Source organism: Branchiostoma floridae, chromosome 11 (genome assembly GCF_000003815.2).
Source record: "Branchiostoma floridae strain S238N-H82 chromosome 11, Bfl_VNyyK, whole genome shotgun sequence".
NCBI lineage: Eukaryota > Metazoa > Chordata > Leptocardii > Amphioxiformes > Branchiostomatidae > Branchiostoma > Branchiostoma floridae.
The window spans coordinates 4,076,787-4,098,193 of NC_049989.1; the positions used below are offsets into that span (position 1 = coordinate 4,076,787).

Below are 21,407 nucleotides of genomic sequence, written 5' to 3' on the forward strand. Positions count from 1 at the left end.
AGAGGTTGCGGGTTCGAATCCGACTGCAGTGTCACCGATCTTGTGCCTTTGGGAAAGGCACTTTACACGACTTTCCTCACTTAACTCAGGTGTAAATGAGTATCTAGCTGCGGCTAGTGGTCTTGGCGGGGCTTTGTGGCCGAGACAGGCCTTAGGGGCATGTTCGGGCATGACGCACCCGCCATGGCACACGGGGTAGGAGGAACCCCTTACATCCTTGGTCGGAAGTCCTCCTAGGAGATGGATACTCCGATAAACAAAGCTGCATCTGCTGAAGCCGTCTCACACGTGTCATACAGTTCTGTCCCTGTGAGACTTAGTGCTCCAGTAGACGAGAGGGTGGAGAAGGAATTGCACACCCCTCCTTCACCATAAAAAGTCATGTGCAGGTCAGGCAAAACAGGTAATGCCTGTCTGCCTGCTCATCTATTGAACCGACAGGAGAACCATAAAAAAAAAAAATGGCACAGGTATCAACATTAAAATCATTAAACACGATAAGATTACCATTTCTTTGAAAAAGAAAACTAATATTGATTAATTGATAAAAGGAATAGGTGTACATAATATATACAAGGTGAGGATCATCATTGATTAGCTTACAAATGTCACAAGTAATAAAATCTCGGTGTTTTTCAACACAAGTATGAAATCTATCCATCCAGCCGTTCTTGAGTTATCTTGTTGACAAACACACACACATGCACGCACGCTTGTACACACACACACGCACGCACGCTTGTACACACACACACACACACACACACGCACGCATGCACACACATGTATTACTAGTAGTAAGTAAATTCTCTAAGAGGAGCACACCGGTAAATTTCCCGGCTACTACTATATCTCCGCGACTCAACCTCTGCTTGGAGAGTACCTCCAATTGGCCTATTTGACTATTATTGCTTTGGCCATCTAATGTATTTCAAAGGCAGCTGATTCTGTGGTCAATTTTTGTATGGTATGCAACTACCAGTTGGGTTGGGATTCAGTAAGGGTTAAAGTCAGGGTGTGGTGGTAGGGTTTGACCAGGATTAGGATTAAATCTCCACAGTGCAGTCACTCCTTCCAAAATATTGTACATCACTGGAAAGTTGACATCTGGTTTAAAAGGTACACATACATTGTAGTTCTCACATGTACACTAACAAGAATGGTACAATATCTTTGAGAGACACGTAGCGTAACATTAGATTACAGTAACACTAATATGTTAAGCTACATATACCTTTTAATGTTAAGATATTATTGTATGGAACTGAAATTCAGCCCTTTGTGCTGCTAGTTACTTCGTTCAATAAACCACTCTCATCAATGAAAGTTCAACATCCAGGTAATAAGACACGCCAAAATGCAGTAACTCAAGCAACTGGATATTTTTTTTGAACGTCAGACGATTCAGATAGCATCCACCATCTTTCATCAGTGACATCCAGGACATCATCCGTTGTCTGGCTCGCCGTGGCGGTGTCAAGCATATCTCTGGTCTCATCTACCTACTCTCCAAGCAGAGGTTAGGCTCCGGCTGGTTTTTTTAGTCGTTTTTATCCGGTTTTCAATTTTTTTTTTATATCTTGCTGTATCAAAACCTTGGCTGGCGTACTTCAAGAGATAAAAACAACTAAAAAAACGTTTAAAAAACAACCGGAGCCTAACCTCTGCTTGTAGAGTATCATCTACCAGCATTCTCTCTCTTTCTCTAAGGTATTCAAATGTGCTCCAGACATCTTTTGGTGTATCAAAACTACATCTTTAATAATAAACTGCCATTCATGGACAACATACAAAGAGCCAGGTTACAGCTGGTACAAAGTACATCACAATCAGTGTCTTTATCGAGGGAAAATACCTGACTCAAAAATTCCTATCATTACAAAAGTCACCAAAAAAATACAATAACAGGACGCAAGTACAATTTCATGAATCTAAAATTATATACAAGATGATAGTGAATGATGCCTTGTGGATGATATAGCTACGTACACATCAAGGTCACAAAGAAATTGTCGTTCAGGAAAGTTCAGTTTAACAGAAAGATACTTTTGAAGACAGAAGCAGCCTACTGTGTACATACCATTCCAGTTAAGGAGCATGGAATGGTTTATGTAGCTTTGTCGCATTTTCATTTAATATGCAGTCTTTTGTACAATAAAATGTTCCGAGTGTAGCATGCTGGATCATCACATATCCCTGAAATTTGGGCCAGTTCTTAATCTTTTTTTAATATTGGATCCTAAAAATTCTTGCAAAGTGTTAACTAACCTGCATAAACGGTTACAATGTAAGGTACTGATGTTGCGTACTTGCTTATAGTGAAACAAGGAATAAATGTAAGCTTACTTACAAGGAAATACAGAACATTTGGTTTGTCATTGTACCTTCTAAAATTCATTTCTCCAGTCAAAGAAAGCCTTACATACAGTGCAGCAAAACAAAAACAATGTTTTCAAACAAAACAATAAAAGTGTATGTATATGTACCTTCAATTTCTAGGCGTTTGACTTAACGAGATGTGGTTAAATGATAGACTACCACATCAAAGTTACTCATAATCATATGTTCATATAAAGTAAATTCTTTACGGAAGAAAGTTTTGAATTTTCTTGTGTAGTGTGCACAAACTAAAGCTAGTAATAATACCCCTCCCCACATCAATATCATAACCAAAAACCTATCATATGTAATAATCCTCCAACAGATATTATATACTAGTACAAGTCAGCACAGAAGTTTACATTAGACAGAGCTGAAAGGGTTGACAAATATTGTTATTATACCCTGTAGTTCTCAAGTGTGCATCAAGTGAGCAGTGTTTCGAGGTAATGATAAGCAACAGACCAACAGAATTTTCTTTGCAATCCTGGGAAGGTTTCAGAAGCAAGAATCAAGAGTGCCAGACTGCCTTGCTGAGCATTAGAAGTCCTCTCTCTCCATAAATGTTATGACGGTTAAAATCAAGGTTACAATAGAAATCAACCCTTACAATAGCTTTGTCCCTGCCGATTCAGAACTTTCAGGGGGAAACTTTGGAATTGAACATACTACAGAGAATAAGTATTGGGAAGTCCTAATGGCCAAGCAAGGTTAACTCAAACTTAAAGAGAATTTTAGTTCTATTTTCCTGAGTGCTAGACACTGCTGCTAGTGTATCTACTTGTTTCTCTTTGACTGTACATTTTACAATATCCAGTGCCAATCCAACATTGCTGGAAAGACAACACTACACCCTGATCAAGAGTGGTACAGTCCGAAGGAGTGCAGTCCAGAGGTCAGACAGGATGTACCACTTTGAATACAGGGTAGAGAAGACTTCCTACCATCAAGGTTGTTTACAAGACAGCTTCTACTTTGCACCAATGTACAGACAACAGAACAAGGCCATGTATGGGACATATAAACTGCACTAAGTGCTGCAGTCATGATTACAAATGTAGTCTACATGGGATAGCTATACACTGACCACAGTGAAGGATTGGCTACACAAAAAAATGAGCTGATGTTATGTACAGATGCAGTGCTATGGGTATCAAGCCTGAGCTCCTACAAATCAACATACAGCGCACTCCTCTCAGCTGTTACCCTACCACCTCTTCATTCCAATCTTAATATGTGTCGGCCTATACAAACTCCACCTTAAAGGTAATAGAGTCTCCCCTTATATGCTACTTCTGCATTTCCAATTTTGAAGACTGTTCAACTACCTAAATGACACTTCGACAAACAAAAGACTACCCTCCAAACATCAAGTCCTTCCAAACTCCACTCCAGCGCTATACACACCCTCCGCGCTGAGCAGACCTGTACCAATCTGTGTTCATTTCAAGGACTGGCAGCAGTCTACTGTGCTGTTAACAGTCATCAGACATTCTTCCTAATACATTTCCTACCCTATCATGTCTTCAAATCAATTCTAACTCAAAACTCAGTGATTTATGCTATTGTTTCCTGTGATGATCGTGCGAGATAAGTTCATTTAAAGTCCGACAACTTGAAACACAACTTTTTACAACTGCAAGAATGAAAGCAATAGAAGTGTCTGGCTAGTAAAAGTAGTATAGAGTTAGCTAGCACTGACAGGACACAAATAAGGTAAAAAACTTAGCTTACAAAAGAAGGGCCATTCTCAAAAGTGGTTTCTTTCCCCAAATCGAGACAAAAGGGGGGTCTAATACCTTTTCCTCTTGCACTGTGTTTGAGACCATAGAAAAATGTACCATTTCTCCAGGGGAACTCATTCCTAATTTCCTTCTTATCCTTGCTACATGACAGCTTGTACGGGTCTCTTCTCTAACACAAATTAACAACAATACCCATCTACCTGGAATAGCTACTAGAGAGGCAACTACAACGGAATTTCAGCCTGCCTTTATCCTCTGATTCTCCCCCTGACTTACTTACATTACATTACACTGCAGTTGTCTACATATTGCCAAAGGACTCAAGAGGAGGTCTATGCTTTGCCCTTTTTGTTTTTGTTCTGGCCGCGGGGCGGCGTCACAGGCCGGCCTGCGTTCAAGCCACCATAGGGGAACTTCTTCTTGTCAGCAGGTTTAAGGATCTGTAAACAAAATAAACACGATAAGTTAGAATAATAACTACAGTGCCTAGTATTTTACATGTATGTTTCTTGTACAACTACGAATGGCTAATTTAATATGGTTAATTTTGCACAGTTTTTGCTGTGACCTATCTACCACAAAATCATGGCACCATAGACATGCGTTTTCATTGAATTATTCAACATTAACATTATCTCCATAAAAAGTTTATTATACTTCATTGTTTGAACATTAGTCCTCTTCCGTACACAACCCTCTTTAATTCTTCTTCAGACGTTTCAACGACTTGTCTGTCGTTTTCATCAGTGCATAATGAAGAACAAGAGGGTTGTGTACTGAAGAAGACTATGTCCAATTAATTTACCAAACAGATGAAACTATTTACGGATAAACTACATTGTGTTCTTTCTCTCCCAATGCATGAATGTACTATGCTGACAAAACATTTTGTGTTTACTTTTTGTACAGATAAGCATGTACAAGTGCCATACTGGTAAGGTACTGTAAATGCAGAAGCTTTTGCGGTGGTTTAATGTTTGCAGTTTTCTCGGTGGCCGCTTCACCGCGAACTTAAAACCACCGGAAACATTTTTCCATGGCAGTAAGAGACTACAGTGCAAGGTCCTACCGCGAAGTTAAAACCACCGTGAAAAGTCCTTTTTCCCACTGCCGCGAAATTAAATCCCCGCAACTCTTCTAGGTAATACCGTATAACTAAAAGTTTATTATTTGAGAACCGACCTGGAAAGAGCACATCAGTGTCTCGTCTACGCTCATCATGGCGCCTGCGTTGTCAAACTCCCCGCAGTAGTTGGGGGCTGAGAACAACGTGACCAGCTGTCGCTTGGCGAAGAACTCATACCCATCTTCAACCACCTGTAGACGTGGGAAGAAAATTTCCAAACTTAGAGACTCTGCAACCTATATTGTTCTAAACACACATGTATATGTTCGTAAGACTGTCGAATATCAGAAAATATAAGCTTATCACACATAACCTCTCAACAGGCTTTTAGCCAGGCAGGCGTCAGGGCGGATGCCAAGGCGTCATTTGAATGTGCTTTTCTTAAAATAACAAGAAATTGGATGCACTAGACTCCCTTACACTGGGGAGCAGATCCTCTGATGAGCATGAAATCCACTAGGTCATTTGTGGTTGCAGTGGTTGCCCCCCATCCTCCTAACGCCCGGTCCCCAACGGCACTACCTTATGGGGCCCTGCTGTCCCAGGCCCTACCTACGGGTATTATGATTGTCGCCACAAACAAGCTGTCAACCAATCAGAGAACAGGCCTTCCTTGGGCTTGTTCTTGTCGCAAGCTGTCTCGCAAAGGCCGCTGGGAAGCTATCAGCCAATCATGTTACGTATTACCATGACTTTGTTTGCTCACCATGCCAACGCCCGATCCCCAACGGCTGACTGCCCATATAAGGGCAAGCTCATTAATATTCATAAGCAAGGCACCCCTAATAACCGAATACTGTGGCTGATTTGTCAGGGTTGATATCATAGGCTTTGCCGTGATTGTCAACCCTGAGTGTGAGGGTGTTGCCCCCCGACCCCCTTACAATAGTCACCCCTACAGGGCTCTAGCCAGGGTCCGTTTTTCGGTCAATTGGCGGAAATTTTCTGCGTGTGACGGAAAAATTTTAAAACCAATCCGTCAACTTTGACGGACAAAAATCCTTGGTGGAAGCTACAGGCGGCTTGGGGACTGTGCATTGTGACAGCTGACATGTTTCTGATCAGCGTGTTTGGCTTCAATACGTTGTTTATAGAGACTTGATAGTTGTTCATATAAAAATTGTATTACAAACTGTCAGCGTGGCGTCTTATTTTTTCTCAATGACAACATTTACTACTTTGTAATGTCATGGCGAAAATTAATTTTCATGGTTTTCGCGACAATTGGAATTGCTGACGGAAAAAAAATTGAAGCTGGCTAGAGCCCTGCACCCCTATATCACACACCAAGAAATTTGGACCCCCTATGATAAAATCTAAGTTAAAAGCCTGCCTCCCAACCTTCTCCATACCGCGATTGCGAGTTAGTTGTGCCTGCTCACCTGATGTGCTCTGCATATGAGATCCAGGTCATGTTTGTGTAGGAATTTGGCCACCACCTCGGGGCCGAACGTGAAGGAAACGCCACGGTCGTTCTCCCCCCATCCCATCACGTCCTTGTCGGGGTCCGACCACAACAAGTCGCACAGCAGGCCCTGGTCTGGAACGTCCGTCGGCCGCATGATGCGGCGAATCTGTTCCATGGATTGCAAATCAGGGGACAGTCCTGGAACAAAACAAGAGGATAAAATAAAATTTTAGAGTAAGCTTAACTTCGTCGACCTTGCGAATATTTCTTACCGGGTGTTTTACATCCTATATTTACCAACAGGAAAGATATAGCTATGCTAAGTAGGAAAAGCTTAAACAGACCTTGTAAGAACAATATCTTATTAGATGTATATGTTGGTAAGTCAGAAAGTCTCAGGAGCAACATACATCAACATGAATAAGGTCTTTCTTTCATTGTCTTCAACAATCCAATCCAGGAAAGCTCTTGTATGTGTTGTTACATTATTTGTATTGTCAGAAGAGAGATCCAGCCAGGTAAAAGAAAACAGGAAGACACAAGAAGAAGACTACACAAACAGTGGTGACTTACCTCCGTGGCAACAGAAGATCTTCTCATCTATGATGGCTGCGATGGGCAGGCAGTTGAAACAGTCCGTAAACGTCTTCCATAGTTTTATTGTGTACCTTCTTTTACCTGCAAGAAGAAATTTTTGTCAGAAAACTCACATTATCAATTGAACAAAAACAGGCAAAAGATGCTGTTTGCAGATCTTTTAAAAGGATGACTATTACAGCAAGCTGCTGTCATAACCACTACTGCAAGCGACTATTAGTCTTGTAAACAGCAAATCTTAAAAAGTTTTCAATGGTTTTATTTTCTCCATTTTTATAACTTTACCTAAAGGCCACAAAGGTACTGCAAAGATGTGTTTCCAATGTATCACTACATTACTACTCACTCACTCACTCGCCATTATACAAACCCCACGAAAATGTCTTTTCCCCTTTAACTGCGTAATTATGTTCCCACAAAAATATTACAATAAATTTACAATAAGACTACTGCAAAAAAAAGCTCCACATAAATAAAATAAAACAACTTGTTTTTCCAATGTATCACTACAGTACTACTCACTCACTCACTATTACAAAAACCCCACGAAAATGTCCTTTCCCCTATAACTGCATAATCAAGACCCTACAACAATAAATGAATCTTCAATAAAGACTACTGCAAAAAAAAGCTCCACATAAATAATATGAACAACTTGTTCATCTACTCACACTCGTCGTAAAATCCGTAGATGCGATTGATGCTCGCACATTCGTGGTTGCCTCTGAGCAGGAAGAAGTTCTCCGGATACTTGATCTTGTACGCTAGCAGCAAACAGATGGTCTCCAGCGACTGTTTCCCACGGTCCACGTAGTCCCCCAGGAACAGGTAGTTGCTCTCGGGAGGGAAACCTCCGTACTCGAAGAGACGCAGCAAGTCATAGTACTGACCATGAATGTCACCTGAGTAAAGGAAGAGTTAAGACATAGAGCTTTTAAAATGGAACTCTCATTTTCATAAACCACTGCAAATTTTAAGTGTGGTGGTTTTACTTTAGAAGTTTTCATGTGCACTGCAAATCTAAGACACCAAATATTGGTTTCCATTGCATACTACCGCGAAAATATCATTTCCCTTCTAATGCCTTACCAAGTCTGAGCAAAAATAAATGAACTCACAGTATTTGTCTTTTTCACTACCACAACTATTCGACACCCCGACTTCAGTCGACGATTTCAGACAAATCTTGGCTGCTCACAAACAAACCTATACCACAGAGTTATTTCTTCGACCACAGACTTACCACAAATCTTGAGTGGGGCCTCCAACTCCAGGAGGATGGGCTGGCTCAGGAAGATTTCCCGCGACTTCAGACACAAGCCACGGATCTCATTCTCTGTCAACTGCACATTCTTTCCCGGTCTTGAGCCACGAACTGTTGGGACAAAAACAATATGTCAAGTTTGAAACTTCCTTTTTTTGACTCACACAGGTACAGCCTAAGCACAGGTCCGGTCACTTTATACTTCTGTACACGTAAAAAGTCTCTTTGCTCCCATTTCATGTTGTCACTAAGGACTTTTTTTCTTGCAATTATCATCTTGACTGTATGTTAAGATGACAATAATGGTAGGAGTTTGTATTTCATTCATCCCCAATTTCAAATTCAACACTCAGCTACTGCTGATAAACAAAGCACTAACTGGTAAACTGATATCATAGTTTGCCCGATAATGACCTTGCGGTTCAAGGTCACAACAAGAAACTATAATAACACAGGACACAAATAGTTCATGGCCTTCTTGTGTGACAAACAAAATGCACTGTTACCATGTCCCCATCAGGTTTTCGAGGGGGGTAAAACAAACATCTTAACATAACAGCTACTTTTCAACCAAATCAGGAACAAAATTACAAACTGCAAACCCTTGTGTGCTTTTTTTAAAATTCTATTCATATCGTTTTAACATAGCAACCCCTCTTACACTGATGTCAAAACTACAAACCACGCTCTTGTGCCAGGAAAAAATTTGTAACATGTACGTGGGCTGAGATGGTGGGCGAACAAGGCTGAGCACAAACCTGGCATGTGTCTAACTAAACAGGAACATACCACAGTACCACACTCGAGACATGACTGACACTTCACAGGGGCAGGCCTCATACTTAGCATGCATGTTTCAGTGGTTACTGACCCTCCCTTCTGGAAACACAGTTCTAATTCAGGCCATTCTGACTGACTCCCACTAAATTGACATGCTACTAGAAATTCTTTTGACATGTTGATCAATAACCCTGAAACTGTGCCTTCAAAGTAAACAAATTTACCTCAATGTTACAATACATTTGTAAAATTTTTGAACAGAATTACTGTGACAATGTTTCAGCAAGTGGAGTTTAAAGGCAGACAGGAGTCTCTTTCAATACTTGATTAGTCATATTAGATTTGTAGAGTTACATGTGTAATTTCTAGTCTCCTATCTCAAGTTACCAAGTCTTTCTCTTGCAGTAAATCCCCAGGATTAATCTTTAATATCAAACACAAAACCTTTCCAATCATAAATTGTACAATGCTGACATTACAGCACATAGTGAAGGTTAAAGGTAAGGACTATTTCTATAGGGTAGTCAAGTCGTGTTGCTATCAGAGACGTCTATATTTAGCCATGACAAGATGAATGATCCTGCGCTTGGTTCAGTGATGCAATTATGAGCAACATATCTTGTTAAAATCAGGAGATTACGTGGGTATATCAAGTCTTCTGCTTTTACGTCAGGCAAAACTGGATTTGCGCCGAGAAGCCAGAGCATGCGGCAGGGTATATATATATATGTTTGGATCATTTACCTGGCAACAGATACATCTCCTGACGCAAATGTTAAACAACTGATACCGTATACAGTTTCTGGCCGGCACGTTTTGGACAACTAATTCAACTCTGTTCAGGGAGAAGACATCAGCTGATATATTCTAATGTAGTGAAAATTCTGTCGGCTGTTTTGATTCTATTCGTAACATTTTATCATAGCAACAATATAAAATAGCTAGAAAATATGCAAGATGCCAAAGCAAAAAGTTTTCACTGTCTGGTGATCAACGTTGTAAATATTTAATGGTGGCTTCAACACAATAGCAAAGCTCTGTGGGTTACGTAATGAAATTACAGTCAATAGATCTTGTTATAATAGAGCAGCCTTCTGGAATAATAAGTGTTCAGTCCACTATTTTCTTGTCAAACAATTATTGAAATTAAAGGGAAAATAGTATTACAGGGTATGGGGTTTCTCCTAATGCTATGTTACAACTCAGTTGATAAGTGACTTGAGAGAACAAAGGGTAGGTGTTGTATTGCAGTCAGACAAGTCAATTAATCTAAACAGCAGCTTTTTGTGTGGAAAAATATTGACAGACAGATCACAGGGTTTGAACATTAAGAAATTCTAATTTAGAGAAACCAAAAACGAGCGGAAGAAAGTTGGAAGAAAAAAATGTATTCTACAAACTGCTGACTTGAAAAATGTTAACATTCATCTTTATACAATTTCCTAATGATGTGTAATTTTATTCAATTCTTATTTAGCATTTTAGTATACTTAATGATCTCTACCAGCTATGCTCCCCTCACTACAGCACAGAACATCAGGAAGTTGGGAAAGAACACACAGACTAAAGATAGTTTACACTTTAAAGTGTAAAATATCTAGCTTTCTCCAATTTTGCTTTATTTGTACACAATACTTGTGAACACTGTACAGAATTTTCACAAATGCATGAGCAGCTTTTCTTTACACAATTCCAAAGAGTTTTCAAATAATACTGTAAATCCTGAAACCTTTGCAGTGGTTTTTGTTTTGCAGTTTTCACTGAGCTCTCCTTCATGAATTCATGACAAATATGCATTACCAATGTATTAATACTGTGCTACAAAAATGTTTCAACAAGTTTAGAAAGCAACAAACACCTCGCTTTCCCCCATACCATGAAATGAGACCACTGCAAAAGTAAATAAATTTACATTATCACCTGTAACATTTTTCAATGTACATGTAAGAACTGAAATGCCTCTATGGCTCAAAACATTAAATCCTCTTTGTTACAAAAAAATTGTAATTAAACACAGCCTAATGGCCAGATACAACCTGTACGAAGTGCAGTTGTTGTTTTTATTTTTGTGACACAGAAGAATTTGTTTTGCTTGCTGGGAATGTTCTCCCACCATGGTAGGCATGTCAGAAACATTCCCATGCTTTTCTGCTTCAATACACTAGGTTAAACATACTGTCCCACATGCTGGTTATATAACACTGGTTAAAACCAGTCCTGGGCGATCTGTGAAGATGTAACACTGCTTAAAACCAGTCCTGGGCGATCTGTGAACAAACAAAAAAGGTCATTCCTCATGTTCACTGGTGTCTATCCAATAATAATGCCCATATAGAATGATGCAATGAATTTCATCAGGATTTCAGAGTGTACTTGTAAGTGACTGGCAGCTCATGTTACAGTATAATAATAATAATAATAAAACTATTAGCATCATGACCAATTATTGTGCAATTCATACAATCAAATCAACCAGTAATAAAGCACATACATAATTCAGATGAAACGTGCAAGAGTACAAACTTCCTGTTACATCTTTTTTCACGGACTTTGTGTGATGTGAAAGGACAAAAATGAAGAATTTGTTGGCATCCCATGTTATGTATGTTCAGTCATTTGTTCAACCTTCCCAACTACTGAAAATTCATAATAAGGGCAACTTTTCTTTTTGCCCAACTTCTTTAGCACGCATGCATTAGGTTGTCATCAATATAATCAAACCAAAACAAAGTACTGTGGTAAACAAGCTGACGTCAATAGAACAGGCAACATTCTCCACATGCATACATTACGATTTAAGGTCACCTTGAAGGTACCAGCTGCAATACCGGCATACATATGGATGTAAAACACACTTGGCAAGAAACCAACCTGCAGTTTTCCATTATCGGTAGTACTTTCCCTCAACTTTTAACATCAAAAACTAACCTGTGCTGTTAGAGCCTACCTTTAAAAGCATCTCCAATTATCGCTGACCTTCAAATGCTGTCATGGACAAATGCAGAATGCAGCAATGACATTTATGTGGTCACACAGGGCCTTTTCTCCAGGCTACTGCAAACCTGGGGAAAAATAGACACATGATGAGCCAAATGGCTAATGACAGTTTTCTGATCATAATGTAGTTATAACTGACAAATCTCTCAGTGTACGAATACAGACCATCACAAAGGATCAGTGTCTTTGTATATACTTCCTCATTGAGATTTTCTTGACAGTACATTCATTGATTGTATCCGTTCCTCTTAAGAATGATGCTCGATGCTTATGTTTTTTTAGCCCAAAGCCAGAAGGAACTGCCAACATTCGATATAAAGTGGGCCAAGGTAACCGACATTGTGGCGTAGAAGCTATACTGTTTCAAGTCAAACAAAAGGCTTTGTGCATACCAAGTGTACCACGGAAGGCAAACATAGCTGAGAAAACTTGACCGCAAGGCAAACATAGCTGAGAAAACTTGACCGCATTTTCAAGCACGCTCAGCATATTCAGACCCAGTGTTTCCGCCAGAGGGGCGTCCACCCGTCCATTGACGGTCTCATTTCGTTTTGGACGGCTTGAACGCAAACAGAGGCCGTCCTCATAAAAAAAAACTGTGACCCACATTTTGCCGAGAAATCTGTACAAAGTCGATAAATGTAAACCGCAGTTTTGTGTTTTGTATTGAAGCTAGACGCTTGGGGACGCCGTCCACAATCAGAAAGCCGCTTACTGTTTGTTTTGCTATTGTTATGATTGTTGACAATGTGTGTCGGCGCCTTTAGCATACGATAATCTCATTAAAACCCGTTTTTCAAGGTCTCAGCATAACCTCCTTGGTCTCAGTTATGCGAATTTTCCCTGCCACATTTCGAAAACTTGGCGGTAGGTCGATCTCGCTATTACACTACAAACTAATAGTTGTTATTGGGAGAGATAACTTGATAAGAAAACACACTAACTTTGTCTAGATATTAAAAACTTTAGTCTCTGTTTTTATCATCAATCATCGTAAACAAAACAAAACACGATGATCAGAAACATGTGCCCACCGGGTGCTTGGCCCGACCTCTTTCAAGTTCGTTATCGGCAACACAGCGGAAAAATAAAGTGTTCACATAAGAGGTGATGGACGTAAAAAACATCAAGTATAACTTTGGTTCCTTTTTATATGAGTTTTGAGCCCGCAAAATCTCCGAAAACGGCAGAAATTTTCGGGATAAATACGCATCAAAAATGGCGGTCAGTAGCTGTTGTGTATCCTAGCCAATCACAGCGCTAGTTTCCCGTGACGTCGCTAGCTTTCCCAGATCTCGCGAGAAGTCACCACGTGAGATTGCGGGATTTCGGTCGCCATTACGCTCACTGTCGCCGATAGACGATGTTTTTCGTCATTTCTGAACGCAAATTTCTCGATCTATGGAAGGTTTTAGATGATTTATAAGTATACTACATCATAAAAGAGAATATATATAAATGCTATTTCTTTTTTGAAAGTCCAAGAACCGTTTCTAGAACTTTTTAAAAGTCGTAGTACCCGTTCGGTGCGGCATACCGGTACGCGGCACAGATCATATTAAACACTTCGGCACTGAACTTAATCGGACGTTAGCTGTTTTGTTTTTTCTTGCGACAGTTAACCATTAACTTTAATTTTCGCGATTTTACAATTAAATTTAATTTTCGCGGTTTTACAATTAAATTTAATGTTCGCGGTTTTGCAATTAAATTTAATTTTCGCGGTTTTCGCGCCCCAAGGTGGACGGCCTCCCAGCTGAGGTCTGGCGGAAACACTGTTCAGACCTTTTTTTCATAAAATGTACGGCCTTTAGACTGACACACCTGTCCTGAATAAAATTGGTATGTGTTACATCACTTCACACCTTTTGAAACTGTACCTGACCTCTGATTCTACTTTTGCAAACGTGGTACGCGATCAATGCCATGTTTAACTAACACAGTACTACATTTTGCCCATGCTCACTGCCGGATCAGACAACACGAAAAAGTTTCCTTTACAATGGAAAAATCTAGTGAATGCCTGATGCCAATAAAGTAGACAGGACTCTTTACAATGAGAACATGTTGTGGCTATAGTTCCAATTTCACTGACATGGGCACTTTTCTGGGGAGTCAGTCATGCAAACAACCCACACAAAACCAGGGTTCAAGAGTTCAGGAACATAACCATGGTAATACAACCCAAATGGACACAGTCAGGGATGAAATTTCAACTTCTGCTTCATGTATTTCATTACATTTCTTGCACTTGTTTTATGCACAATGAGTGTTTTTAAGAAACACAACTACAGATATAGACAGAAGTCTTACAAGTTTAAGCAACAAACAATTTGAGTAAGCACATGAAGCACATCTTTACGTCATATCTGCTAAAATCATTTATGATGAAAACAATTAGGATGACCCACCTTAATGTATATGGAGCAGAAGGTCCACCTTTGCAGCTGCTTTACTTGGATTCCAGCACTCTGTGACACACCTTTCACACAGACACAGACAGACTGTACATGTACACCTGAAAGACAACTCAAGGGTGTCAGCATCTTTGCCACTAATGGCTATCTCTGCTAATGAAGTCACTATCTTGCTCAAACATAAAGCAGGTACCAACTGTTCTATTTAGTGGTATTTATAAACTAGCAATTATGTTGATTATTAAATTGCTCCAGCACATGTAATGAAGGCAAAATGAAAGCTTTTAAGGTCATTCATTGGATTTTCATTTGAACACAGAAGAATGTGACCCCATTTCGTACAACATGCCTGCAGCAGTGTAAGGTAGGTTTGTACAAAACATGTTTTCCTCCTGTTACTGACACCCCTGAAGGCTTATGGTGGTCTTCTCTTTCCTTTCGGTGGCAAGAATGAACAAATCCAGCTTTGTTGCCAGGAAAGTCGCATGCAGAGCAGGTGCAATGTATAATCCTGTACTGTCAGCAGTTAGCCTACGTGTCTGTAGACAGTAAATAAATGGTGACTGGAGTTATGCGCAGGAACATGAGAGAGAAACGTGACAGGGAAAGCTGGAGCAGCTCAGCTATGGCACTGGTATTCAGGACAACAGGAAACTAAAACGACGGTGAAACATTTGCCTGCTAGCAACTGGTTTGACCTTAAATACACAACCTCAGCTTTACATTGTAAGTAAAACTGGAATAACTCATTGAGAATTACAAACAGCTTTCAAGGTGTATCTAATTCAGTAATTGCTAAGTAGCCATGTTTTAACACTATAATAATAACAGTTCACTAATGTCAGATAAAGCAATTCTGGGCATATGCATACAGTGTTAACATAGTCTTTACAACCACAAAAGTTTACATCTCAATACGTAACAATGATTGATTGTATGTTGAAAATGTACACAACATTAGTTATGGTATTTACATACATATTGATTGACAAGGGAATAGTCTTACCTTGACAGAACTTTATAGATGGTTGTTGCTCCTCACTCAAAAATTGTTGTCTGAACTGGCGTCTTTCCACGGAGAACACGTCAAAATACAAAATCTGAAGGAAGGCAGTGTCTTTGGCAACAGCTTCACTTGTTACTCAGTGTCTCATTAACATTATATGGGGTCTAAGGGGTGACAATGCACTTGGAACACAGCTCAAAATTGGAGGTAAATTTGTGCATGCAAAACTTTGATAGTCAGAAGCCAATGATAAGGGTTTCCCATCGTAACATAATGATATGACATTATCCAACTTGCTGTAAGTCTCTTATTCAAAATAAAGAAGTTGTAATTGACAAAAATAATATTGAAGTATTAGAATAGATCATATGGCATAATATTACAATGAGGCTTACTTTTTAACCTTCCAAAGTAATTCCAAATAATTTTTCTGTTAGTGGAGAATCTGAACACCTGCACCTGGTCTATATTGATGACGTAGAAAATTTTACCCACAAGACAGGAAAACATAGAACTGGAAAATCTAAAAGGATACTACTTACTTTGTAAATCTGCATTAGTCCGCACTGAACAAAGTGAAAGGATTTCATATTTCAACAAAAAGCAGGAAATGAGAGGGTTTTTGTACAACGACTGCAAAGTAATATAATTTAACAGCTATTCACAAGACACTGACTTGTTTGGGCACATATGTCATAATGGCACTACAGTGTTTACATGTTGATTTGAGGTTGATTCCATCAATCACTAAATGGCATGCTTTTCATATCAAATACATGAACAAATACAAGTCTTTTGGATTGTCACCATCCATTAGTTATACTATTAGAATACGTCGTTTCTTTGATTCTATCAAATGTGTAATGACTGGTTGCCAACAAAATTGGGCATGAAAATATTATTAGACGTCTTCTCCCATTAACAAAATATGATGGTGCCATCATGCCATGAAAACTTACAATGTCCAAAGACTGAAACAAACCTAGGATATATGCATCACATAGAAACTTATCAACAAATAGCAAGTAGGGGGGCATAGTGAACATGACCACTGTTTCAACAAAATAAGAATTCTCAACATAGTGATGTCTACCTGCTGGGCTTCATATCATTTCCTGCTCTAACAATAGCTCTATTTCCCTTGGTAATCATGCCCATTGTCTGACATTCCACAATTCACACAAAACCTAGACACTGACTCATGCGTAAAATGTATATTTGTCAGGATGGCTTGTGGTGCCATAAAAATGTCTGATTTTTGCTTATTGTCTTTGCCCTAATGCTGAGCAGATCCAGAGAACCATTCATCCTCTAGAAAAAAAAACTTTCAGACAAAAAAACTAGCTCTCTACATATACATAACAGACAAAACTTATTTCCACATTTTCCCTTTTACAGAAGGTACCACTGTTGGAAATTGACACATTTTCACAGCCAAACCAAATTATCAAATGTTCTACTTGAATACTGTTATGTAATGTAAGTCCGCCAGACAATACATGGTTGGGACTTTGACCAGACAAGGCAAAAGTAAACAATCACCCCATTATATAAAAACAACCAAAGATCAATGTGCCACATATAAAGTGCTCTTTCACTGCGGGCACAGAAACAATTCTGAAAAAAATACTTTGTACTTCAGATTTGTTGCCATTTCTTTGTGTGAAGGGCAAAGAAATATAGTCCAGGTGATTTAGCTGCATTGCCAAGGAATCACTAATCTGACCAGTAGTATATAGTTTGATAACCATATCTACTTGATTTATACCCTGAGCATCCTTTGTGTGAAGTTAATGATACCGTGTGACTTTTTTTATATTCAATAAGTTAACCTAACTTTATTATCTATGTACAGATTTTAACATGCTTGTTAAAATTGTTTCACAATCCCTTGTATTTACAGCCTTCTGATTTCCCTGTAAAACAGAGGAAATTCATTTGGCATTACTATTAGATTACTTCTGGGACAGCAGTCATTTCTTGATGGTTCATCACATTCAAGTCTTTGAACTCTTTCTTCTCGTTTCTTGCTTGCTGTTTTTTCATCAGTCTTCATCTTTTGACGTGTGTCCACCTTGCCAAAAATAACCATTTACCTACTGTTCCTGAGCAAAATCGATATAAATCTAATCACGGGGAGCAAAACAAGGCCTCGAATTGAGTTCACAGGTGGATTTGGATAATTTTAAGAGGGTTTTCCCTCCGAAACACTGACTTCACCGAACCGGCTTTACAACGCCCACTACCTACAGAACAAGGGGCTTGTTCCTACTGCTCGCTGTAGAACCAAATCATAGCTTGTAATAATCAAAAACAAGAAACGGAAACCCTTAGCACAAATTATGACCACACGTAGGGTGTGTTCGGGAGGAGTGCCTGACAAAAGTGCCCCCCTCCCCCTTTCCAAGGCCAAAATAAGCCGGGAGTTTTGAGTAAATTCTGGAAATATTAAATCATTTCAGCCGCTACCTTCCTCATTTTCAGATATCAAAATGGAGTACGTGCACAGAGTAGCCGCATAAGCTTTCGTCAGAGAGACATTAGACGCTATATTTTTATCACCCGAATAGTAGTACCCCTTAGTGACCGGCACCGGTTGACAAACATACGGGAACAAAAAATGTAACAAAACCAAGACCCGGACTATGTTAGCTCTACAATACAGAGACTTATTAACAAAAATACACAATAAAGATATCTTCGGTGGCGTAATATTAACACTAGTAATTGGTTACATCATAAAACAGAGTTTTGCTAACATGGCTTTTTCGCGCACCGCAACATACGTAATTTCCTTTGCTACAAAAATGGCGAAGACATTTTGGGGACCGGTATCAGACCTACCTTCCAAAAGCCGGGCTATGATGCTGTCGATGTTGAGTTGGTCTGTACTTGCCATCGAAGTTCAACGTTTGTCTTCTTAGCTTTCTATTTTTGATGATAAATCCTTTCTTTTTCGCCCTTTTAAGGAGGATGCCGACGGATTCAATCCGATGGTCAGTAGGGTCAATTCAAATTACAAATGGCGGCCGTTAGGATGGCGGAAGGAGACAAAACGGGACGAGTTGGAGTTAAAAGGCGCGAGTGATGTAGTTAGCCCAATAATTACGAAACACCCAGCAATACGGACATTGACTACAAATACTTTAACGAAGATATAGCAAATAGATTTGATACGCTATCTATCCAGCGGAATTATGATGTATAATTCCTTCTTTACAGAGGGAATTGCCATGCACTATTTTTCCTCTGGAAGTGAAAAGGAATCTGGGATTACCTATCACCTTTGACCTTAGCTCAGTAACCTTTGTACTCTCAGCTGGAACTTGGTGCAAACTTGCACGTCTACTTCTCCAAAGTATAATTTTGACTTTCATCAAGGGATCTGTTCAACCTTTTGGTGTCTTAAAAACGAAAACAATTCTTCATCGTTCAGTTTGTCTTAAAAGAAGGAGAAAATGTTGTCACAAGATGAAAGAGGCGACTTGCAAGCAGAAGATGAACTTCTGCCAGACTTTGCTCCAGGCCCTTTGGACCTCTACAGGAAGAAAGCATCCTTCAGCTGGAAGGAGATGAAGGTGTTTCTGGAAGGAGAAGACATGGTCAAGTTTAAGGTGTCAACACTATACAATAGATTTATTATTATTATGTATTTTTTTAATTAACTTTTTTATTACCATTATAGCTTTAGGCAGATTTTCCACTGAGCAGCAAGTGTCTTCGCAAAGCTGGTGTAGATTTAAAGTTTTACACGGTCTTCCTACGCTTGCATGTCCACGTTTTGGTACCTGTAGGAAAACATCACTAGTGATCTTTACTCCGCCATGCGTGTCCAGCAAATCTTTGATCAGTATACTCAAAATGATTTGGTGCTAAAATTGATGTAATCATTGCAAAGCTTTCTCTTCCAGAAATATGTGTGGACAAAGCTGGAAGAGGATCCTGCCTTTGCCCATCCCTCCGAAGACCTGACCTTGGACCAGCAGCGGGAGCTGACCTTCCGCCGCCACAAGCGGTTCCTGGAGTACGACTTCCTGCACGACGAGGACGTCATGGAGAACCCCATGAAGGGGATCGTCATCGGCGACTGTGTGGGGATGTACGATTGGTCTCTGTCCGCAAAATATTCCTTAAACAAGCAGGTATAAAAGTGGGCCCATGTTTGATTTCATAATTATGTTACATCAAGTGTTTGTTGATCAATGTTTAGCAATGCTGCCTCTGGACCAAGAGGTTGGGATTTCAAATCCTGTTGACCCAACATGCACACTACTGGATGGCGGGTTGCAGTCCTCAGGGTTAGTTAAGACTTGATTCACTGTTTATTGTACAGTCAAACCTGTATTTGCGGCCACCTTTGCATAGCGGCCACCTGCCCATAGTGGCCACTTTTTGCCGGTCCCTTGGATTTGTAATGATTAAGAAATAGGCTTAGCCACCACCTGTCCAACGCGGCCACGGCCACACGATTTCTGGTCCCGCAGGTACAAAAACACTGCCGATTACGGCCACGCGGACCGCTGATCTATGTTTCGGCACGCGTTCAGTCATATATAGCGGCCGTATCGTCACCCTACGCCGGATTTAAAACCTCTTTGACTTATTTTCAAAACAAAACTTCGTAAACTGGCTCTACCCATACCCGCTGACAAACGAGGTCATATAAGGTCAATAGACAACACCAATATTACGGAGGTAAATTGTGTTAAAGTTACGTTCTAATACACTATCGCTTAGGTTAATTTACATCACAAAAACTTTCTAAATAAATTGCTACAAAGACAAAATGATATGAACTTCAGACTATGGTGGATTTTATTCTTACATTTATTAAGAGATAAGTCTAAAATGACGAGACTTTTCTTGTGAGTACCACATTAGCATAATGTGGCATTAGCATCTGACGTGTGAACGCGAGCGGGAACACAGGGACGGCGAAGTATCAAAGGATACAAGACGAAAGATCAAAGAAATATGACGATACCGGTCTCCTCAGACAATATCAACTGTAGAACATTTAAAACTTTTTATAGCTTTTGTTTTCTTAATACATATAGTGTAAACATCAATGCAGTACATGTACAGTACTGTATTATGTGAGTAAAGATCAGTGGGTACTAAAACCATGTGTAACTTTTTGCTTGTGGTCAATTAATTAGCATATTCTCTATAGTGGTCACCTCTCTATAGTGGCCAATTTCGACCAGTCCCTTGAGTGGCCGCTATAGACAGGTTTGACTGTACTTGTCGAGCCTGGGAATTTACCTGGTACAACCTTGAAATACTATGTACATGGTATCTAGTCCGTCTCCTCTGTTATGAAAAGTGAGCTGATGATCACTATTTTTTTATAATGATCAGAATGACACTAGAAAATCATTGCTTTAGTGTTGTTTGGGGTTTTCTGTTCTTTGCTACCACATAGAGTTTTATACGACTTCTGGTGGCCACGGTGACTTGCTTTTAACATGCCGATGCATTGAACTTTTCAAAATCATCTGATGGAAGAGTGTCAGCTTTTGTAAGTCACAACTTTTAACTGAAGCAAGCACCTTGATTTCTAAGCCTCTGTGAAATACATGTATGGCTGTGTAACATAGATACAGTTAGATATTGCAATCAGTTTTGGTGTTCATAAACTCAAAGTCAGGGGGTATGCCAAAACAAAAAATAGGCCATTAAGTGATT

The 21,407-nt window shown here is 39.6% G+C and overlaps 2 protein-coding genes across 3 annotated transcripts in view; one reads left to right on the forward strand and one right to left on the reverse strand.

The window, feature by feature from the left end:
- Window positions 1–1,734: 1,734 nt before the first annotated feature.
- Window positions 1,735–18,795, reverse strand: LOC118425726 (serine/threonine-protein phosphatase alpha-2 isoform). 2 transcript variants are annotated; one of them, XM_035834781.1, is made up of 8 exons: window positions 18,564–18,795; window positions 16,262–16,285; window positions 8,499–8,630; window positions 7,927–8,157; window positions 7,232–7,336; window positions 6,633–6,856; window positions 5,307–5,441; window positions 1,735–4,564 (listed from the first exon to the last, which is right to left on the reverse strand). In XM_035834781.1, the coding sequence occupies exons 1-8, from the start codon at window positions 18,616–18,618 to the stop codon at window positions 4,457–4,459; spliced, it is 1,014 nt and encodes a 337-aa protein (XP_035690674.1). In that variant the 5' UTR covers window positions 18,619–18,795; the 3' UTR covers window positions 1,735–4,456. The 2 variants fall into 2 exon arrangements, with proteins under 2 accessions (XP_035690674.1, XP_035690675.1); XM_035834782.1 differs by lacking the exon at window positions 16,262–16,285.
- Window positions 18,796–19,000: 205 nt separating this feature from the next.
- Window positions 19,001–21,407, forward strand: part of LOC118425694 (peroxisomal acyl-coenzyme A oxidase 3-like) — a gene marked incomplete in the record, with an annotated part of 15,102 nt that continues 12,695 nt past the window's right edge. Inside the window, 2 exon segments of the mRNA XM_035834733.1 lie at window positions 19,001–19,333; window positions 19,631–19,861. Of these exon segments, the coding sequence (XP_035690626.1) occupies window positions 19,178–19,333; window positions 19,631–19,861 (387 nt within the window).

What these genes read in the sequence shown, in the direction of transcription:
- LOC118425726 (XM_035834781.1), bottom strand. Translation starts at nt 18,618, where the DNA reads ATGGCAAGTACAGACCAACTCAACATCGACAGCATCATAGCCCGGCTT. An exon ending in GGCCCCACTCAAGATTTGTG is followed by an intron (nt 8,158 to 8,498) that starts GTAAGTCTGTGG and finishes TCCTTTACTCAG; the next exon opens with GTGACATTCATGGTCAGTAC. An exon ending in CTACGGATTTTACGACGAGT is followed by an intron (nt 7,337 to 7,926) that starts GTGAGTAGATGA and finishes TTCTTCTTGCAG; the next exon opens with GTAAAAGAAGGTACACAATA.